This window comes from Mobula birostris, chromosome 26 (genome assembly GCF_030028105.1).
Source record: "Mobula birostris isolate sMobBir1 chromosome 26, sMobBir1.hap1, whole genome shotgun sequence".
NCBI classification, from domain to species: domain Eukaryota; kingdom Metazoa; phylum Chordata; class Chondrichthyes; order Myliobatiformes; family Myliobatidae; genus Mobula; species Mobula birostris.
In genome coordinates, this window is record NC_092395.1 from 33,474,744 (window position 1) to 33,493,625 (window position 18,882).

An 18,882-nucleotide genomic window follows, 5' to 3' on the forward strand; every position below is an offset into this window, starting at 1 on the left:
AGGCTGGAGAGCTGGGAGAGGGGGAGAGGTGTGAGGGGGTGGGGTTGTGGGTGTGTGTGGGAGTGGGATAGGCGGAAGGGGTTGGAAGCTTGTTAACATTTATCTATTGGAGTTACGTGGAGATGATGTGATCAGGAGGCTAAATTAGAGCAGAAGGAAAGCTATAGGAACAAGGGGCTTTGGAAGTTTTTGGAAACAAAGGTCAAAACTTAAAAATTGAAGCATTCCTTAACTGGAGTGTGTGCCTAAGTGAGCACAAAGACAATGGTAAGATGTGTTCTGTAGCATTTTAGAGACCTCATGTTTACCCAGGATGGTACAGGTCCTCCACAGCTCTCAAACACCCAGCTTATGTACATAAGAACGAGCATTTGGGAGGGCAGTGGGACAGATTTTTCAGCTGCTGTGCATCTTCTGATACTTGCAGACTGGGCGAGTTCCAGGAACAGAACCCTGCTGTAATCTGGGAACCACCTGTACCAGACAGTGGGTCAAGACCAGGCCACCTCTTTGTTCTTGTCAATATCCATGAAAAGGAAGTTCCTCTCAGCCAGTACTGGATGATACACAAGCTATATAGCATTCAGGGACAGTGAAATAATGAAGAGAGGGAAGTGTTGTTGAGGTTAAGTTAATTGTTATCAGAGCACACCTGGTAAATGAAGCTATGTTTTCTGATGATGTTGCCTGGGAAAAAATGATTAGAAATGGTGGTGGGAGAAAGATAGAACATACTGAGTTTATCAGAACCAATAGTGCCATTGTAGGCTAGAAACCTCCCATCAGTGTTTATACATCGAACAAACAAGTCTTACATGGTGGTTGTTTTTCCTGCTCCATTGTGCCCAAGGAATGAAGTGATTTGCCCTTCGTAGAAATTAAGGCTAAGTCCATTAACAGCCACCTTCTTCCCATTCCCGTAAACCTTCACTAGCCTTTGGATAGACACACCCAGTTTGAGATGAGTTGGTTCCTTCTCCAGGTGGACTGAAACAAAAAAAAACATGCTAAAAATTTTTCATTGCATAGTGTTATATCAGAAACCTTAGAAAGTAGCAAGAATGAAGAACTAAGCTGAAATACAGTTGTTCAGCTCGGTTCCAGATGAAAGACTGTCTGGAGGACTTCCTTCACTGTGAAAGTAAAATGACAGCCCTTCCTTCTTCCAGTCAAGATGGTGGCAAGTTATGGTTGAGGTCGTGGCTCAGACATAGTTGTTTTTTTCATACTCTTAGAGATGCTTTGGAGTCAGCGCTAGAAATTAGGGGACAGTTTAAGGTTTAGCGACAGGGATGAGAGGAGTTAAGAGATCAGGAGCTATAAATGAAGAGTCAAGGGCAGGGGTAGGAGTCCAGGTCAGATTGCTCCATGGTAGAAGGTCAGTGATACCCCGGATGGATGTTGGGCTAGTAAGCTCCATGGATCCATGGATGAGGACTGGACCATACCCTCACTGCTCCCCTGCCCCCAGGATCAGAAGTCAATGTGGTTGAAGATCAAAGGTTAAAGACAGAAGTCAGCAAGCTCAGAAGTTGAGGCCTGATGTCGGCATTTCCAGAATTCAGTGGCCCGATCTCTGAGAGTCTACAAGACTAGGCCAGGTACACCCCCCAGCCCCGGGTCAGTGAATACTGAAGTTGGAAACCCTTGCAAATCTGGAGTTCGAGAGATTGGAGACCCAGAGATGGTCTGACCTGGGGTGGGGTTGGAAACCTGTGTGTGTGTGTGTGTGTGTGTGTGTGTGTGTGTGTGTGTATAAGTAAGAGGAGAAAAAAGGGGCTTGTTGCTTGGTTGTTCTACTGAACATTTTGGACGTGTTATGTTGGCATCACAATGTATGGCAACACTTGCACGCTGCCCCTACACAACTTCAGGCTGTGTTGATTGCTAATGCAGGCAACATGTTTCACTGTATATTTTGATGTAAGTGTGATAAATACTCTGATCTGAAACTGAATCCAAAACCGTTCTACTCTAGTTTCACTACTCCCTATTGTGTGAATTGGATCCAGAGTCCACACTGAAATTGCTGTGAAAACCTGAGGTGACCTGATTAACTCAGTCTGACACATACAATAAACACAAGAGATAATGCAGATGCTGAAAATCCAGAGCAGACGCACACACACATAAACTGCTGGAGGAACTCAGCAGATCAGGCAGAATCCATGGAAATAAATAAGCAGTTGACCTTTCTGGCCAAAACCTGAAACTTCATATGTGAATCTGTTGGGGTAGTCTGCTGTATCCAGCGTAGCCTCCTCTACGTTGGTGAGGCCTGACGTAGATTAGGGGCCTACTTTGTCGAGTGCCTCATCTCCATCCACAAAATGTGGAATTTCCCAGTGGCCAACCATTTCAATTCCTATCCCCATTCCCGTTCCGATACGTTAGTCCATGACCTCCTCTTCTGCCACGATGAGGCCACCCACAGGCTGGAGGAGCAACAGTTCATATTCCATCTAGGAAGCTTCCAACCTGATGGCATGAACATCAATTGCTCCAACTTTCCCCCTTCCCTCTTCCTCATTTCCTCACTCTGGCCTCTTACCTCTTCTCACCTGCCTATCACCTCCCCCGATGCCCTTCCTCCTTCCCTTTTGCCCAGGATCCACTCTCGTTCTTACTTTATCCCCCCCCCCACCCCCACCCCAACCATCCTTCTGGCTTCATCTAAGACCTTCTAGCTTGTCCTCCTCCCCCTTCCTATACTGGCTTCTTCCCCCTTCTTTTCCAGTCCTGGTGAAGGGTCTCGGTCCAAAATGTCTATGGAAATAAATAAAAATTGATGCTGCCTTTATCTGCTGGGCTTTGCCAGCATTTTGTGTGTGTTGCTTTGACAGAGCACAATGATAATATTGTCTGTGTACATTTATAGACAAAACTGTAGTCATAATTATGAATTCAGCACTGAGCTTTGATGTATTTCTTTCAGAACAAATCCATCCTATAGTGTTTGAAAGATGAACGTCAGCTACATTATTGTTATTGATCATAAATCATATTTTGTAAAGATATTCATAAAGGAACTGTTGATTTTAATATTACGCATGATACACAAAGATTTACCAAGTCTAAAGTGCTGGATCTGAATAATTTAGTTCTTAAGTTTTCACCTTTTTTAGTATTTCCATTAGCAGAATGTTGCAACACATCCTCATTTGAATATAGTTCTCCACACCAGTAACTCCGGAGGATAGGAAAATACCAGGGTTTGGGAACTCCATATTGACCTGCAAACAAAACCATCAATAAAATAGGACCAGAATCATCCACACCGCATTGAATTCAAATAGTGGGTTCCAGATAATTGGGCCAGATAATTTGGTATAACTCTTCCAGAACAAAAACTAATCGAGAAAATAGCCGGGATTCCCTTCCTTTATTGGGGACACTATGCTGCTTAATTGGGACAGGAGACTATTGTTGAACTGTTTTCTAACTAGCATCAGTCGTGTACACTTGTGTGGCCGTTTGATGCTGCACCGTGCTTAGAGAGAAGAGTTTTTAAACAGCATCATTTGCACGTGTTCGTGTTCAAAAAGCAGTGATTTTTATCACTGATAGTTGGTGAGAAATAGGCAGCAAGACATTCTGGAACTGCTTTGTCACTGCGGTTTTAGGCATTCAGGCTTGGAGATGCAAGAAACAGCCGGGAGCAAAAATTAAATGATTTCACTACTTCAACAAGTTAGGAACTATGGAGAATTTGAAGGTAATGAAAATCATCTTGAACGTTACAATGAAAGTGAAGGTTTGGAATGCAATAATCCAAAGCATTGCATGAAGGCTACCATTATCTACACTAGGTGCTGGCATCGATTTTGTTCATTTACAGTCAATCAAAAGAATGCGCCAGTGTACACTGAATGAATTCATGTCATACTGCCATGTTAACTGCTATGCTACTGTGGGACGCAATATAGTACCATGGTAGCATTGGTAGTATTCCAGTTTGTTCTGTATTTGATTTAAATATACAATTTGTTACTCAATAAAATGGTAGTCAACTTTTTAACTGTTTTCATGAAATTTTGACTAATTGGGGCAGCCAATTAATTGGATCAAAATGTACTGGTCTATATGTATCCAAATTAACTGAATTCCACCATACTCTCATTTATATTGTATTGCATTCCAAACATGCTGAAACATACTCAGTGATCACTTTATTAGCAACTCTCTGTACCTTCTAAAGAGGCCACTAAGTGTATGTTCGTGGTCTTCCGCTGCTGCAGCCCATCCACTTCAAATTTGGATGTGTTGTGCTTTCAGAGATGCTCTTCTGCACACCACTGTTGTAACACATGGTTATTTGAGTTTACTGTCACCTTCCTCTCAGTCTGAACTAGCTTGGCCATTCTCCTCCTCTGACCTCTCATTAACAAAGCACTTTTGTCCACAGAACTGTCGCTCACTGAATGTTTACTCTGTAAATGCTAGAAACAGCTCTGCATGAAAATCCCAGGAGATTTAGCAGATTTTGAGATAATCAAACCACCCCATCTGGCACCAACTATCATTCCATAATCAAAGTCATTGAGATCAAATTTCTTCACCTTTCTGATGTTTGGTGTGAACAACAAATAAACCTCTTGACCATGTATGTATGCTTTTATGCATTGAATTGCTGCCACATGATTGGATGATTAGATATTTGTATTAATGAGGTGCAGAGGTGTACCAAATAAAGTGGCCACTGAGTGTATATCTCAAAGCCTGTTCTCCTTTTCAAATCTATCCATAACCTTGTTCCTCCCAAGTTCAGTCATATTCTGCTTCGTGTCCATGCACATGATCTCTGTAAACTGCCATCAGATGGTACTTAAACCATGTTTCTCATCTTCCAGCTCTCATGCCAAAAATATGCTGCAGGAGGTGAAAAATAATGCATTTAAAGCCAAGGATGGAAAAAGTAAAATGAATTGTGAAGACTGGGATGGTGAATTAAAGGTGGAAGTTAATGAGGGTGGATTTTTTTGAAAATAGAAGTACTCCTAGAAAGAATAAATGCTTCCTCATATTACAGCTATCACTACTTCAGGATCCAAGGTCCCTCAGCAAATAAATGTTTGACCCAGATAATTTCTTTAGATGATGGCTGATTTTTTTCACATTCAAGTACGGTAAACAAGCAAGGAGGACAACTATTTAAATGTTTTATCTGTATACTGTACTCCAATTGTATTTCTTTGGTATTGCACTGAAGTATCTTATTATCCTGAGCGAGCTCTCAACCCACAATTATTTTGAATTAGAATTGCACTATGCAGCACTGAGTCAGACAGATCAGGATGGAGACAATTAGAAAATTATTGAAGACAGAAGTGGATTTTTAAATTGCACTTAGATTTTTAAGGTTGTTAATTTTACTCCACTTTTCAGGAGAAGATGCCTTTATTTGCAATTTGCATCACAGGGTGAGACTGCTTCCTGGTTTACTGCAGAGTGATCACTACTGATACAAAGACCTCTATGGTGTTATGATGTTGAGGCGTTTAGGGGCACTTCAGTGCAGACTGACTATCTCTCACCCAATATGCATCTACCAGCAGAGCTCTGCACCAGGTGATTTGTCATTGTTTCTCTCCTGTGGGAGTTCTAAAGCTACTCAGCTTTACATCAACTCAACTTGGGAGATCCTGATCTGTCTGGTTTAATGCTGCACAGCATAGCATGCTTATGAACTTACCCAAAACAACAGCTTCTCCTGATTAAGTATTTCATTAAGTAATTCATTTTTAAAAAAACATTTCTGGAGGTTAATAACATCATTTATTTAAAAGTACTTAAAATATCTACAGGCATATTTGCTCAGCACTATTGACATAATATACTTAATAAAATAATGAATTACCTGGAAACACTGCTTCGATGTACCATGTGGCAATGCCGTACAAGACAGCGTCTAACAGCATAAGGATGATAGAAGTAATAAAATTGTATGCGTCATCCTCCACTGGACTAGAAACAAGATTAAACCACTGAATACCAATTCCTTGCTCTTCATAGAGAGAAAAATATTCACATCCAAAACCAAATGCAACTGGAGATAAAAGGCTCTGTGAACAAAAAAACAAGAGATTTCAGAAATAATCTAGCACTTCAGATATAATCTAACAAACTATATCCCCACATTACAAAGGGGTTGAGTTCCTCGAAAGCCATCACTTCTGATCTACTGCAACGGGAAAAATATTAGGAAAATATTAGAAAAAATACCCCAACATAAACTACCTGAAGGTTTTATTTTTTTAATTCTGTATGTCTAATTTTTTGGGTATTAGTTTGTGGATTCTGCACCATGTATGATTGTTACTAGAAGTTCGCTAGTGTTCGGCTACACTGGCTTTTGTTCCCATCAGCTACTGAAAATGCCTGGTATATCATAAAAAAAGTGATTTTAAAAAAGCACAAGCTTGACACGCTGGGACCAGGAAGAGCACAAAAGGTACAGGGGGGTCAAAATTCATGCTCAAACAAGAGAAAATTTGCAGATGCTGGAAATCCAAGCAAGACACACAAAATGCTGGAGGAGCTCAGTAGGCTAGGTAGCATCTATAGAAAAGAGTACAGTTGACGTTTCTGGATGAGACCCTTCAGCAGGACTGAAGGAATTTTGTTGCTTCAACAAAATTTAACAACTGATTTTGTTGTGGTCTCAGTGAGGGCAAAAAACAAAGATCGGGAGAGAATTGATAATTTTTGCAAAATTGCACATTTGCTTCCTTAGGAGCAGAGGAACCTGTGTTACATTATTATTTGCTTTCTTCAGATCTGCATTTGAGGCAACTATCCTGCAACCCAACACAACCAATGTTATTTTGATGCTTTTTCACCCCAATTATCAGATTCATGATGGGAAGTGGGAGGCTACTGCTGGACAAGGGAAAAAGAACCACTACTGGCAAAGGGCAGACCATAGCTGTCAGATGAACAATCTATCACTATTTTCACTTCTTCATTGTGCACATGCATCTAAATATTTCTGCATTTTCCTACATATTTTTTATTCCTTTACCTTGATGAATTCCATTCTCTCTGTATCAAATGCTACTTGCCACTTTTCTGGCCAAATCATCCATAGTTTCTGGAAGCAGAAGCTTCCCTCCTCCCTTGAAGCACACAGGCAATATTTGTATCATCTATCTTTCCTGCGCTCAGTAAAAGGCAATTTCCTCACCACTCATAAAAGGATGAATAAATTGGGACGGAGTTAGCACTGATGGACTTGTTTACCATTTTATTCCCAGATCAAGTGAGTCATATCATTTATTATTCAACAACCATTAGGCAAAATTCTATTTAGATAATAGTGGTATTTACAGTACACTTTATGCTAATAATATATGCAACTTATGGACAAATTCTGAGGTTGATAATACGTCACTGGCTCTAACTCTTGGATCCAACCTTAATTCCAAACTGAAGGTATAAAAAACTCAACTTGGGGCTTATTTGAATGTATGCTTAGGTATGTGATCTTTAGCAGCCTCAACTCATTCAAGATTACAGTATTATGATGTCCTGGAAAGTAGTCAAACAGCATTTTTGCATAGCAGGTAATGTAAAAACTGCTGGCTACTGGAAGTATTTATTACTGATAGAAGATGGGGCTGAGGCACATGGTTAAAGTTTTATTCTCTATTTTGCCATACTATTGATATTGGAGGGGTTGATGCAGCAGTATATACCTGATCTACACCATATCTGACTGGGAAGCATATTCTGTTGGCAATGGGAGAAGGGAGAGCAAAAGTAAAACTTCAATCCCCTTAGGCAAATGTACTTTAACAATGTCAGTCAATGTCAGGTCGCAGCATTGTGAAAACCAACCTGAGTTTTTTTTTCAATAATGCAATGCTATAATTTGTCTCACTCTACATTTTTGATTGCAGACTTCCTTCTCCCGTCAGCATTTTGAAAACAAAAAGACATCACTCTTCATGTTCTCAAAACCTTTCAACGATGACAGTTCTGCAAGGCGATGATTATTCATTCTTTGCTTGTTAGGAATGTTCACCTTCCTTCAATTTCCCACTGTCAATCAATGCAGCGTTGACGAGAAGAGGATATTTCCTCTAGTAGGGAAGTCTAGGACCAGAGGGCACAGTTTCAGAATACAAGGACGTTCCTTTAGAACCGAGATGAGGATGAATTTCTTTAGCCAGAGGGTGACAAATTTGTGAAATTCATTGCCACAGACGGCTGTGGAAGCCAAGTCATTGGGTATACTTAAACTATAGATTTTTAGTTAGTAAGGTGTAAGGGGTTAAGGGGAGAAAAGAGGAGAATGGAGTTCAGAGGGATAATAAATCAGCCATGTTGGAATGGCAGAGCAGACTTGATGGGCTGACTGGCCTAATTCTGCTCCTACGTCTTATGGTTTATGTCCTGAACATTAAATACATTCCATAAATCTCACTGCTTTGAAAAGATTGGTTAAATCATGGTGGCGTAGCAGTTAGCATGACTCTACTACAGCTCGGGGCATCAGAATTTGGAGCACAATTCCATCACTGCCTACTAGAGTTGTATATCCTCCCTGTGATTGCATAGGTTTCCACTGGGTGCCCTGGTTTCCTCCCACATTCCAAAGATGCATCAGTTAGTCGGCTAATTAGCCGTTGTGAATTATCCTGTGATTAGGTGAGAGTTAAACAGGAGGGTTGCTGGGTGGTGAGTCTAATTGAGCCAGAATTGCATAGTTCGCACTGTAAATAAAATGAAAAAATTAAATAAAACTGAACGCTGAACAATTCTTCAGCAGTCAGGCCTAACTCTTTATGTGACCTAGTTTCAAATTTTAATCCAACTGCAGTTTATATCCAAATTTTATCTCTGCAGCTTTACACATGCTTTCCTTGAAAGCATCTCTGCATTTTTCATTGAAAGTTACTATCAAGCTAGCTTTCACTTCAGGATGCATTCTCAAAAAAATCTTCAATAAATTATCATTCAATAAATACTATTGACTCAATTAGAAATAGTTTCCAGCTATCAAAATCCCTCACAACTTTGAGCACCTTTGTCCCAGAACTACTCCTGCTTTAAGGTTGAGGAATTAGTGCAGGTGGCAGTGTTCCAGATTCCTGGATCTCTTTTGGGAAGGTGATACCTGCACAAAAAGGATGGGTTACACCTGAACCCAAGGTGGACCAACATTCTTGCAGGCAGTTTTGAAGAACTGTTGGGGAGGGTTTCAACTAATTTGGCAGGGGATGGGAACCAGAGTGATAAAGCTGAGGGTAGGGCAGCTGGTACACAAGTAGATGCACCATGCCATCAGACTGTGAGAAGGCAGACGATAGGGCAAATCTGCATCAGTGGAGTAAGTTGAAATTTAACATGGTGCAAAATTGAAAAGGGTGATGAATATAGGACTGCTGATGTAATATCTGAATGCACACAGTATATGGAATAAGGTTGATGATCTTGTAGCACAGTTAGAATTGGCAGGTATGATGTTGTGGGATTCACTGAATTATGGCTGAAAGAAGATCAGAATTGGGAGCTTAACGTCCAAGGATAACAAATATATCAAAAGGACAGGCAGGTATACAGAGAGGGTGGGGCAGCTCTGCTGGTTAAAAAAAAAATCAAATCGTCAGAAAAATGTGACAAAGAATTGGAAGATGTAGAATCCTTGTGGGTAGAGTTAAGAAACTACAAGGGTTAAAAGACCCTGATGGGAGTTGTATACCAGCTTCTGAACAGTAGCCAGGATGTGGGATATAATTACAATGGAAAATAGTAGAAAAGGCATGTGAAAAAGGCAAAGTTACAATAGTCATTGGACTTTCATTATACAGGTAGATTGGGAAAATCAGATTGGTGCTGGATTCCAAGAGAGGAAATTTGTAGAACACCTACAAGATGGCTTTTTAGAGCAGCTTGTGGTTGACCCCAATAGGGGAAAGGCAATTCTGGATTAGGTGTTGTGTAATAAAACAGATTTGTTTAGGGAGCTTAAGGTAAAGGAACACTTAGGAGTCAGTGATCATAACATGATAGAATTCACTCTGCAGTTTGAGGGGGAGAAAATAAAGTCAGATGTATCAGTATTACAGTGGAGTGGAGGGAATTACAGATGCACAAGAGACTGCCAAAGTTGATTGGTTGGAGACGCCAAGAGTGATGATGACAGAAAGGCAATGACCAGTTTTTGGAAGCAATTCAGAAAGCTCTGGATAACTTCACTGCGGAAGACATTAACAGTAAGCCAGAAATTCGTGAGTGTCAGGGGGCAGGAGTGAGTATAGTTGCTATTACTAATGAGGTGATGCTTGGGAAGCTGAAAGGTCGGAATGTAGTTAAGTCATCTGGACCAAATGGACTACGCTCCAGGGTAGTGGTAGGTAAACATATTGAGGAGGCATTAGTAATGATCTTTCAAGAATCACTAGATTCTGGAGGACTGGAAAATTGCAAATGTCACTCCACTCTTTAAGAAGAGAGGGAGTCAGAAGAAAGTAAATTATGGGCAAGCCAGCCTGATTTCAGTGATTGGGAAGATGTTGGAGCCCAATGAGTGGATGAATGGATGAGTGTAATGGCCTGGTTAAGAACATGTTTTATTGTATTCCTACTGCTATGCTGTAGATATTTTATTTCAGCAGCTTTTCCGCAAAACCCAGTGTGTTCTGTTAATAAGCTTCCCAGATTAGTGTTTGATTTCTGCTAAGATAAGGAACCGTTTGCTCAGTTCAGGAATGTTGTGACAGCTAATCAGGTTTGTCTTGGTAACGTTCTACAACATTAGGTCCAGTGGGATGCCATGGAAGATTTGAGAGAGCTCGGCATGATCAGATTTCTGAGGGACAGCAGTCTGGTTCTGGTTGTTTGGTTGGCAGGGGTTGCACGAGGAAGGAGGCAGAGCGGAGCACAAGGGAAGATGCTCGCAAAATCCCATCCGAAGGAGAGACCCTGTTGCAAGCAGTGATTTGTGCAGACAAATGGTTCCAAGGAGGAAGTGCCAATACTCCTGAGTTAGCCAGTTCATTCAAAACGGTCTTCGAAGGAAGCTCCAACTGTGCCTATTGTCCTTCATGCAGAATCCGGGTTTAGCGCGTCAGTAATCAAAGCAAAGCATTCCGGCTACTACAGAAACAAGCTCCAATGTTTATGTACACATTTAGACTGGTATAACTGTAATGGGCCCTTTTCTATTTTTCTTCTATTAACTGTTTGTTAAAGTTGAAATATCTGTAAATATACTTCCACTTTAATTTTATGCCAGTATACGATCTGTTATTTCCTGGCGAATGATAACTGTGCATCGGGCAGCATTTACACAGCATTCACCATGATTTCCCTTCCCTCATTGGAACATTCCAACTTTCCTGTTTGGTTGAACCTGAATCATTCCGGCCCTAGACGTGTGCTGCTTATCAAAGGTGGGCCTCTCACCATTACCCATGCAATGCTGAGTCACGTGACTGTTAGTCAAGAGTTTGCTAATGGGCCTGGTTTATTATGAGCCATGGACAGAGGGTTACATATGGATGAGGTTTCAGGGTATTTGGAGGCATTGATAAAATAGGCCAAAGTCAGCATGGCTTCCTTAAGAGGAATTTTTGCCTGACAAATCTGTTGGAATTCTTTGAGCAAATAACAAGTAGGATAGACAAAGGAGAGTCAGTGAATGTTGTATATTTGAATTTTCTGAAGGCCTTTGACAAGATGCTGCACATGAGGCTGCTTAACAAGATAAGAGCCCATGCTTTACAAGTAAGATACTGCCATGGATAGAAGATTGGCCGACTGGCAGGAGGCAAAGAGTGCAATTAAAAGGGGCCTTTTCTAGTTGGCTGCCAGTAGCAAGTGATGTTCCATAGGGATCAGTGTTGGGACGACTTCTTTTCACTTTATATATCAATGATTTGGATGATGGAATTGATGGTTTGTGGCCAAGTCTGCAGATGATACAAAGATAGGTGAAGGGGCAGGTAGTGTTGAGGAAACAGGAAGTTTGCAGAAGGACTTGGACATATAGGGAGAATCAGCAAAGTAGTGGCAGATGGAATATAGTGTAAGGAAGTATTTGGTCATGCATTTTGGCAGAAGGAGTAAAGGCATAGACTATTTTCTAAATGTGGAGAAAGTTTAAAAATCGAAAGTGCAAGGGGACTTGGGAGTCTTTGCGCTGGATTCCCTAAAGGTTAACTTGCAGTTTGAGTCTGTGGTAAGGAAGGCAAATGCAATGTTAGTACTCATTTCAAGTGGATTAGAATACAAGAGCAAGGATGTAAACTGAGGCTTTACAGGGCATTGATCAGACCACACTTGAGTATTGTGAGCTGTTCTGGGCCCCTTCTCTAAGATGTATTGGCATTGGAGAGGGTCCAGAGGATGTTCATGAGAATGATTCTAGGAATTAAAGGGTTAACATATGAGGAGTGCTTAATGGCTCTGAGCCTGTACCCATTGGAGTTCAGAAGAATGAAGGGAGATCTCATTGAAACCTATTGAATTTTGAAAGGCCTTGACAGAGCGGATGTGGAGAATATGCTTCCTATAGTGGGTGAGTCTAGAACCAAATGGCACAGCCTCAGAATAGACTGACATCCATTTAGAACCGAGATGAGGAGGAATTTCTTTAGCCAGAGGGCAGTGAGTCTGTGGAATTCATTGCCACAGACAACTGTGCAGGACAAATAATTGGATATACAGTATATAAATCTGAGGTCAATAGGTTCCTGACTAATCTGGACATCAAAGGTTATAGGGAAAAAGTAGGAGAATGTGGTTGAGAGGGATAATAAATCAGCCATGATGGAATGGCGGAGCAGACTCGATTGCCCGAATGGACTAGTTTTGCTTCTATGTTTTAAGGTCTGAGGTGAATGATCACGTCAGTACTCACTCCCATATACTCAAGATCCCTCATCAGGGCAGCAGAGGGCCACTGCCTCACAGAATCAGTTAACCCCAGTTCAATCTTGACCTGAGGTGCTTGCACATCCTCCCTGCGATGCCTTGGTGGTCCAGATTCCTTCTACTTCCAAAGGAAATGTGGGTTGGTGGGTTAATTGACCAGTGTAAATTGTGTAGATGTGAGGTAAATTTAGGGGAGGAGGGGGAGAAGTTAATGAGAATGTGGGGAGAATAACAAAATGGATTTTTATGTAGGGTGAGTGTAACTGAATGGTTGATGTCGGTGCTGGACTGGTGCAGCTAAGATCCTCTTTCCATGCTCGATTTTCCAATGACCCTGACTCCTATCATTCTGGTAAACATGCTCATGAATACAGGTCCACAATCCCTCATCCAAAATTCTGAAATCCAAAAGGCTCTGAAAACCGAAGTTTTTTTCGCGAACAGCAGACGTCACTCAGGTGTGACGTGGCAGCACTAGCAGAGGCCGCCAGGCTCAGCGCTTGTACTGGTTACACGTGCATTTGCTGTTCACTGATATTTTGTGTTCACTGTTGACTTTGTGTTTAATTTCACTGTGAAAATGTCAAAAAGAGCTGCAGATACCCCTATGGGTAACAATAAGAAAAAGAGAAGGAAATATTTATCAACATCAATAATGCAGAAGGTGGAGTTATTGCAGAAGCTTGATCGTGGTGTGTCTGTGCAGAGTCTTACTGAAGAATATGGTGTCAGAACTACCACTGTATATGCTTTAAAGAAACAGCAAGGCAAGTTACTTAAGCTTTACAGTGACAGTGATGTTCTACATTTATTCCAATAAGTCACTTACCATGTGTTTGATTCAGTTCATTTGAAGCTGTATATTTTTATATTTTATTAAATGTTTTTTTTCTTGTCATTATTCCCTAAACAATACAGTATAACAACTATTTACATAGTATTTACATTGTATTAGGAATTATAAGTAATCTAGAGATGATTTAAAGTATACAGGAGGAAGTGCGTAGGTCCAGAGCTCCGCTGGGTCCTGAAGCCCACCGCACTCAGACAGGTGAAATAAGGGACTCGAGTATACATATTGTTTGGTATCCGCGGGGAGTCCTGGAACCAATAAGGAAGAATTCTGAATTCCAAAATGCCACTGGCCCCAAGGATTTCGGATAAGGGATTGTGGACCTGTATCTAATGGTATATGGCAACCAGAATTAGAAACATTATTCAAATTGGGAATCAAAATGAATTGGCGTAAATGCTCATGAGAACCAAAACCAAGATAAAACATCCCTAAATAATTTTTGAATTAATCTTCGTTGTGGTCCTTTAAAATTAATCTTATGAGCAGTTCATAGTCTAATAACAAAGATGCCCAGTTACAATGTTGTACTGGGGAACGGACACAAAGGCCAGGGGAGATGAACATTATACAATTCTGTTTCTTGACATTATTTGATCATTGTTAACATTCATTTCCAGTTGACTAGAATTCACATGTCAGGTTTACAGACTGATATTACAGATTAAAGACAAAGGTTTGAAGGATTATTTTAATGCAACTGAGGTGGGCAAGGTGAGACTTAGGAATGAAATTCCTGTGTTTTAAGGCCGAAGCAGATGATGGCATAGCCATTGGTGGGACACATCAACCAGCCATAAAACAAGCCACATTCTCCATCCATTATTCCACCTGACTCGTATACTCTTCTCTCCCCCAACGATCTGTAGTTCTGTTTAAAAAAGAAACTGAAGAAGTGTGACTGTATTTTACTGCTATCTTATATGTGCTATCTGTGCCTTGTGCTGTGTTATGACTGTTGGTACTATGTTTTGCACTTTGGCCCTGGAGTACTGCTGTTCGTTTGGCTGTATTCATGGGTATTCACGTACGGTTGAATGACAATTAAACTTGAACTAGATCAAGCTCAAAAAGTCACTCAAGATTCTTCCTTCAGCTTCCAACAGGAAAATATTCATTCAGCTAACATCGTAACAGATGCTGTACGGCATCAAGACAATGACAGTATCACACTCACTGCAAATATTCGGAGTGGGTAGGTGACATGGTCTCTCCAGGCAACGCAGAGGACGTATGGGAGGTAGAGTGAGAAGTAGATGATTCCTCCACATGCGGCTGCAAGATTTGCCCCAGAAAAGAAGGTGCTGATCAGGAAGCACTGCATGATGGTTGCAACTGCAAAAGTTGCAAGGAATATAAACACTACAGAGGGGTCACTGTATGGCAGAATGCCTCCTTTCTGTAAAAAAAAAAGAAAATATGAAAGCTGAAGGTACAATTCTTTGTCTCTAATATCCAAGATAGATAAAAAAGACTCTGATTTTTAACCAGTATACATAAACATAACAAATGATCCATTATTTGTTCAAGATTATCAGCCAGAGGTAAGAAGACTGCCTAGCGTGCCAGGAGTTTCAGGAACAGCACCATGAACATACACTTATGGATGCTCTTCTGTGCCAGAAGCTGCTTCTCCTCTCGGCCTCCCCTGTTCTCCGGAAGGCTAAATTCTTTGGCAGTGGTATCTCCTCCAAGTGGACAATTCACAGATATGGACCCATATTGTAATACCAACATTAAAGCTGAGCAATCCTCTCTTTCAAGGTCCAAGAAAACTGTAGCCATCTTACTGTAATCAGCTAATTCAAGACAGGTCAGAAATTGAACCTGGTACCAATTGATTTTATATCAACAATGCATTTATCTAGAAATTTACTAAATTCATTAATAAAGCTGATACAGTAATTATCACAGCAGCTTGAGATCTGATTCACCTATTAGCAGTGCAGAACCATCACGACAAATCAATATTTCACTGAAACAAAGCAGACTAGAAAATGAATTTCAAGAGAGCATAGCACACAGATGAATAATAAGATCTACAAAATAATAGGCAGACAAATATCCATTTTAGTTGACCAACTATACATTTTTTAAAAAATTAAGAAACATTAGAGTATGCACAAACTGAAATTAGTTGTTGTTTGCATAAAGCAGATGAACTCAATGAAAGAGAAAAAAACAAAATGAAGATGAATGAAGAGGAAGGTTACTATGAAAGCAAGCAGAATATTTTATGGCAGGAACGGCTAAGAACAATTAGAATTGTGCTGATGGTTATTACTGCTACAGTGAAATCTGATCCTTACAAATGCATCACATCATAAATTCAAAAAAGAACAAGCTTGGACTTCTCCCATTTTAATACATGTGTTATGACACATCACAGATTCTAGATCAATGAAATAAATGAAGATTAAAAACTGAAAAAAAACAAACAAGTTGAAGCCAAAAATAGAGATCCCCAATATCCAGATCGTGTCTTCTTTTCACTGCTACTTTGGAAAGGAAGTACAGAAGCCTTAGATCCCACACCCCCAGGTATAGGACAATTATTACCCTACCAGGATCACTTTCCTGAATGAGTGTAGATAACTTCAATTACCACTACTCTGAACTGGTTTGATGACCTACAGACTCAATTTCAAACACCCGTTACGACTCGTTCTCAATACTACCTTTTTACTTGCACGGTTTGTCTTCTTTTGCACATTGGTTGTTTGTCAATGTTTATGCATAATTTTTCATAAATTCTAATGCATTCCTTTTTTTCCTGTAAATGTCAGCAGGAAAATGAATCTCAAGATAGAATATGGTAACAACAACCTCTCACACAATGTCAGCAAAACCAAAGAGCTGTTCATTGACTAAGAGAAGATGGAGGAAACTGGGGTTCCACGAGCCGATCCTCACTGGGGGTTCGGAAGTGGGCAAGCCAGGCTCTCTTCTTGCTGTTGCCATCAGAAAGGAGGTACAGGAGCTTTCAGTCCCTCACCACCAGGTTCAGGAACAGTTATTATCCTTCAACCATCAAGCTCCTGAACCAGTGTGGATAACTTCAAGGCCTCAACACTGAACTAATTCCATAACCAATGGACTCATTTTCAAGGACTCTACTACTCAAGTTCTCTGTTATTATTTATTTACTTATTAATTATTATCATCTTTTTTGTATTTGCACAATTTGTCTTCTTTTGCACATTGGGTGTTTGTCAGTCTTTGTGAGCAACGTTTTGTTGATTTTATTGTATTTCTTTGTTGTATTGTAAGTACTGTGAACTTCAACCATGTAGGCACTTTGATAATAAATTGACTCTGAATTATGAAGTTAGATAATGCAAACCTATGGGAAGCACACAAAGGATGAAGATCAGGCAGGAAAGATAAGAGAATGCAACAAAACTGTCCAGGAATTCATGCTTTGTACTCATAACTAAAGGGACTTGGGTAAATACAACCTTAACCTAAACAAGGACTCCATGCCCGTGGTTATTCAGCAAGAACTCTGCCACCAAATCCTGAACCTTAAAATTAATTGAAAAACAAGTTAAAGCACCTAGTATCTTGTTCAAATAATTTAGTAGTTGGAGGATATTTACCTTCAGGATTAAAATAAGAAAAGCAGAACTGATGAGGAAAGGAATGAAGCTACTGATGAACCAGCTGATCCACAATATTCCATTAGTCAGCCCCATCATCTTCATCGTTTCCTTCAGTCGTGCTTCTTTCTCGTGAACCATCCCTTTGATTATCATTGCAACCGAGTAAATCCAAGCCAATGTCATGAAAAGGGGCAATGAACGGTTCAAAACTCGCAAGAATCTGATCCAAAAGGAAAACAAAATTAAGAATAAGAATAAGAAGAATAAGAATATCTTTATTGTCAATGTTGTGGAGCAATGAAACACAGTTTAGCAGCTCAACGTTTTGCAGCACGACAAGAATATATACATAAAATAAACTCTGAAACCTCAGGAGTGCAGTCCAAAATTAATAATATATGGATGGGGGGGGGGTAGGACTATTGTACACCTGCCATTCCTGGAAGTGTGATGCATTTAGCTGCCGCTGTCTTAGGAGGGGGGCAGGAGAAGGAAAGGGGGTGTTATACATTTCACTGCTTGTGGGTAGAAGCTGTTAAGGAGTCTCTTTGTTTTCGCCCTTAATGCTCTGTATCTCTTCCCAGAAGATAGAGGGGAAAACAGGTGATGTCCAGGATGAGTGGGATCCTTTGAAATACAAGTAGCCTTCTTTTGAAGTCTGCCAGTATAAATGTCTCTGAGGGAGGGTAATGTTGTGCCAATAACCCGCTCTGCTACCATGCTATTTATTAATAGAGCATTTTAAGGAATGTTTAATTTTATGACGGAGTAAATCGGAACTTTTTGATGGATCAGTGCGTTTCCACAGTACATACCCTACAGACCAAGAATACTAGAAGGTTCAGAGGATAAATTACTGGCCTATTCTTCATTAGCTATTCATAAGCAGGGTGATAGTTGGGACTTTGCAACTGGCTTCAATGCCTCTGTTTTGGGTCAGAGAAAAGCAACTGAAGGGGATGGGCACTGGCCTTGGTTTCAGCTCATGATTCATATGCAATGCATGGCTGTAAAATCAAGACTTGTCAACCTTAGCTGTCATGTGCCATGAATTTAAATACCTTTCAATATTCACTTTCAAAACCATATATTAAGTTGCCAAGAGCTAAGTGCCAACAAGAATCTGTGTTTGTGAGAGTAACTGGAAACTTAAGAGAGACTGGCAAGGAATCAAGGATTTAGCAATGTTACAGTAAACACCCTGAGCTGGTTATCTGGAATTCATTGTATTAAGTGGTGCAAAGAAGTTGAGTTCATTTGAAATATCCCATTCAAGTGTATTAAATCAAATAATGCAATTTATATGTTATCTAGCACATTACTCTATTGTAAAATTGAAATTACACTGTTGACTTTCACCTTCAAAGCTAAAGTCTGACTAAAATACATCCAACGACTGGGTAAATTTACACAAAGATATGAGGTTGTTATCAATAAGCTAGATCACTTGCCCAGCCAAATTCATCCATAAAGAAGAATCCTGAAGTTGTTACACCTAAAGTAATAACCCATTTCTTTTCAATGATTCAGGGTGTTTAGATTACACTA

The 18,882-nt window shown here is 40.3% G+C and overlaps 1 protein-coding gene across 1 annotated transcript in view; it reads right to left on the bottom strand.

Moving 5' to 3' along the window:
• Positions 1–18,882, bottom strand: part of LOC140188391 (phospholipid-transporting ATPase ABCA1-like) — a 210,820-nt gene that overhangs the window by 79,803 nt on the left and 112,135 nt on the right. The window contains exons 15-19 of the mRNA XM_072244622.1: positions 17,332–17,554; positions 14,910–15,131; positions 5,858–6,062; positions 3,117–3,233; positions 816–987 (exon numbers count right to left, since the gene is read on the bottom strand). Of these exons, the coding sequence (XP_072100723.1) occupies positions 816–987; positions 3,117–3,233; positions 5,858–6,062; positions 14,910–15,131; positions 17,332–17,554 (939 nt within the window). The remainder of the gene's footprint in view (positions 1–815; positions 988–3,116; positions 3,234–5,857; positions 6,063–14,909; positions 15,132–17,331; positions 17,555–18,882) is intronic.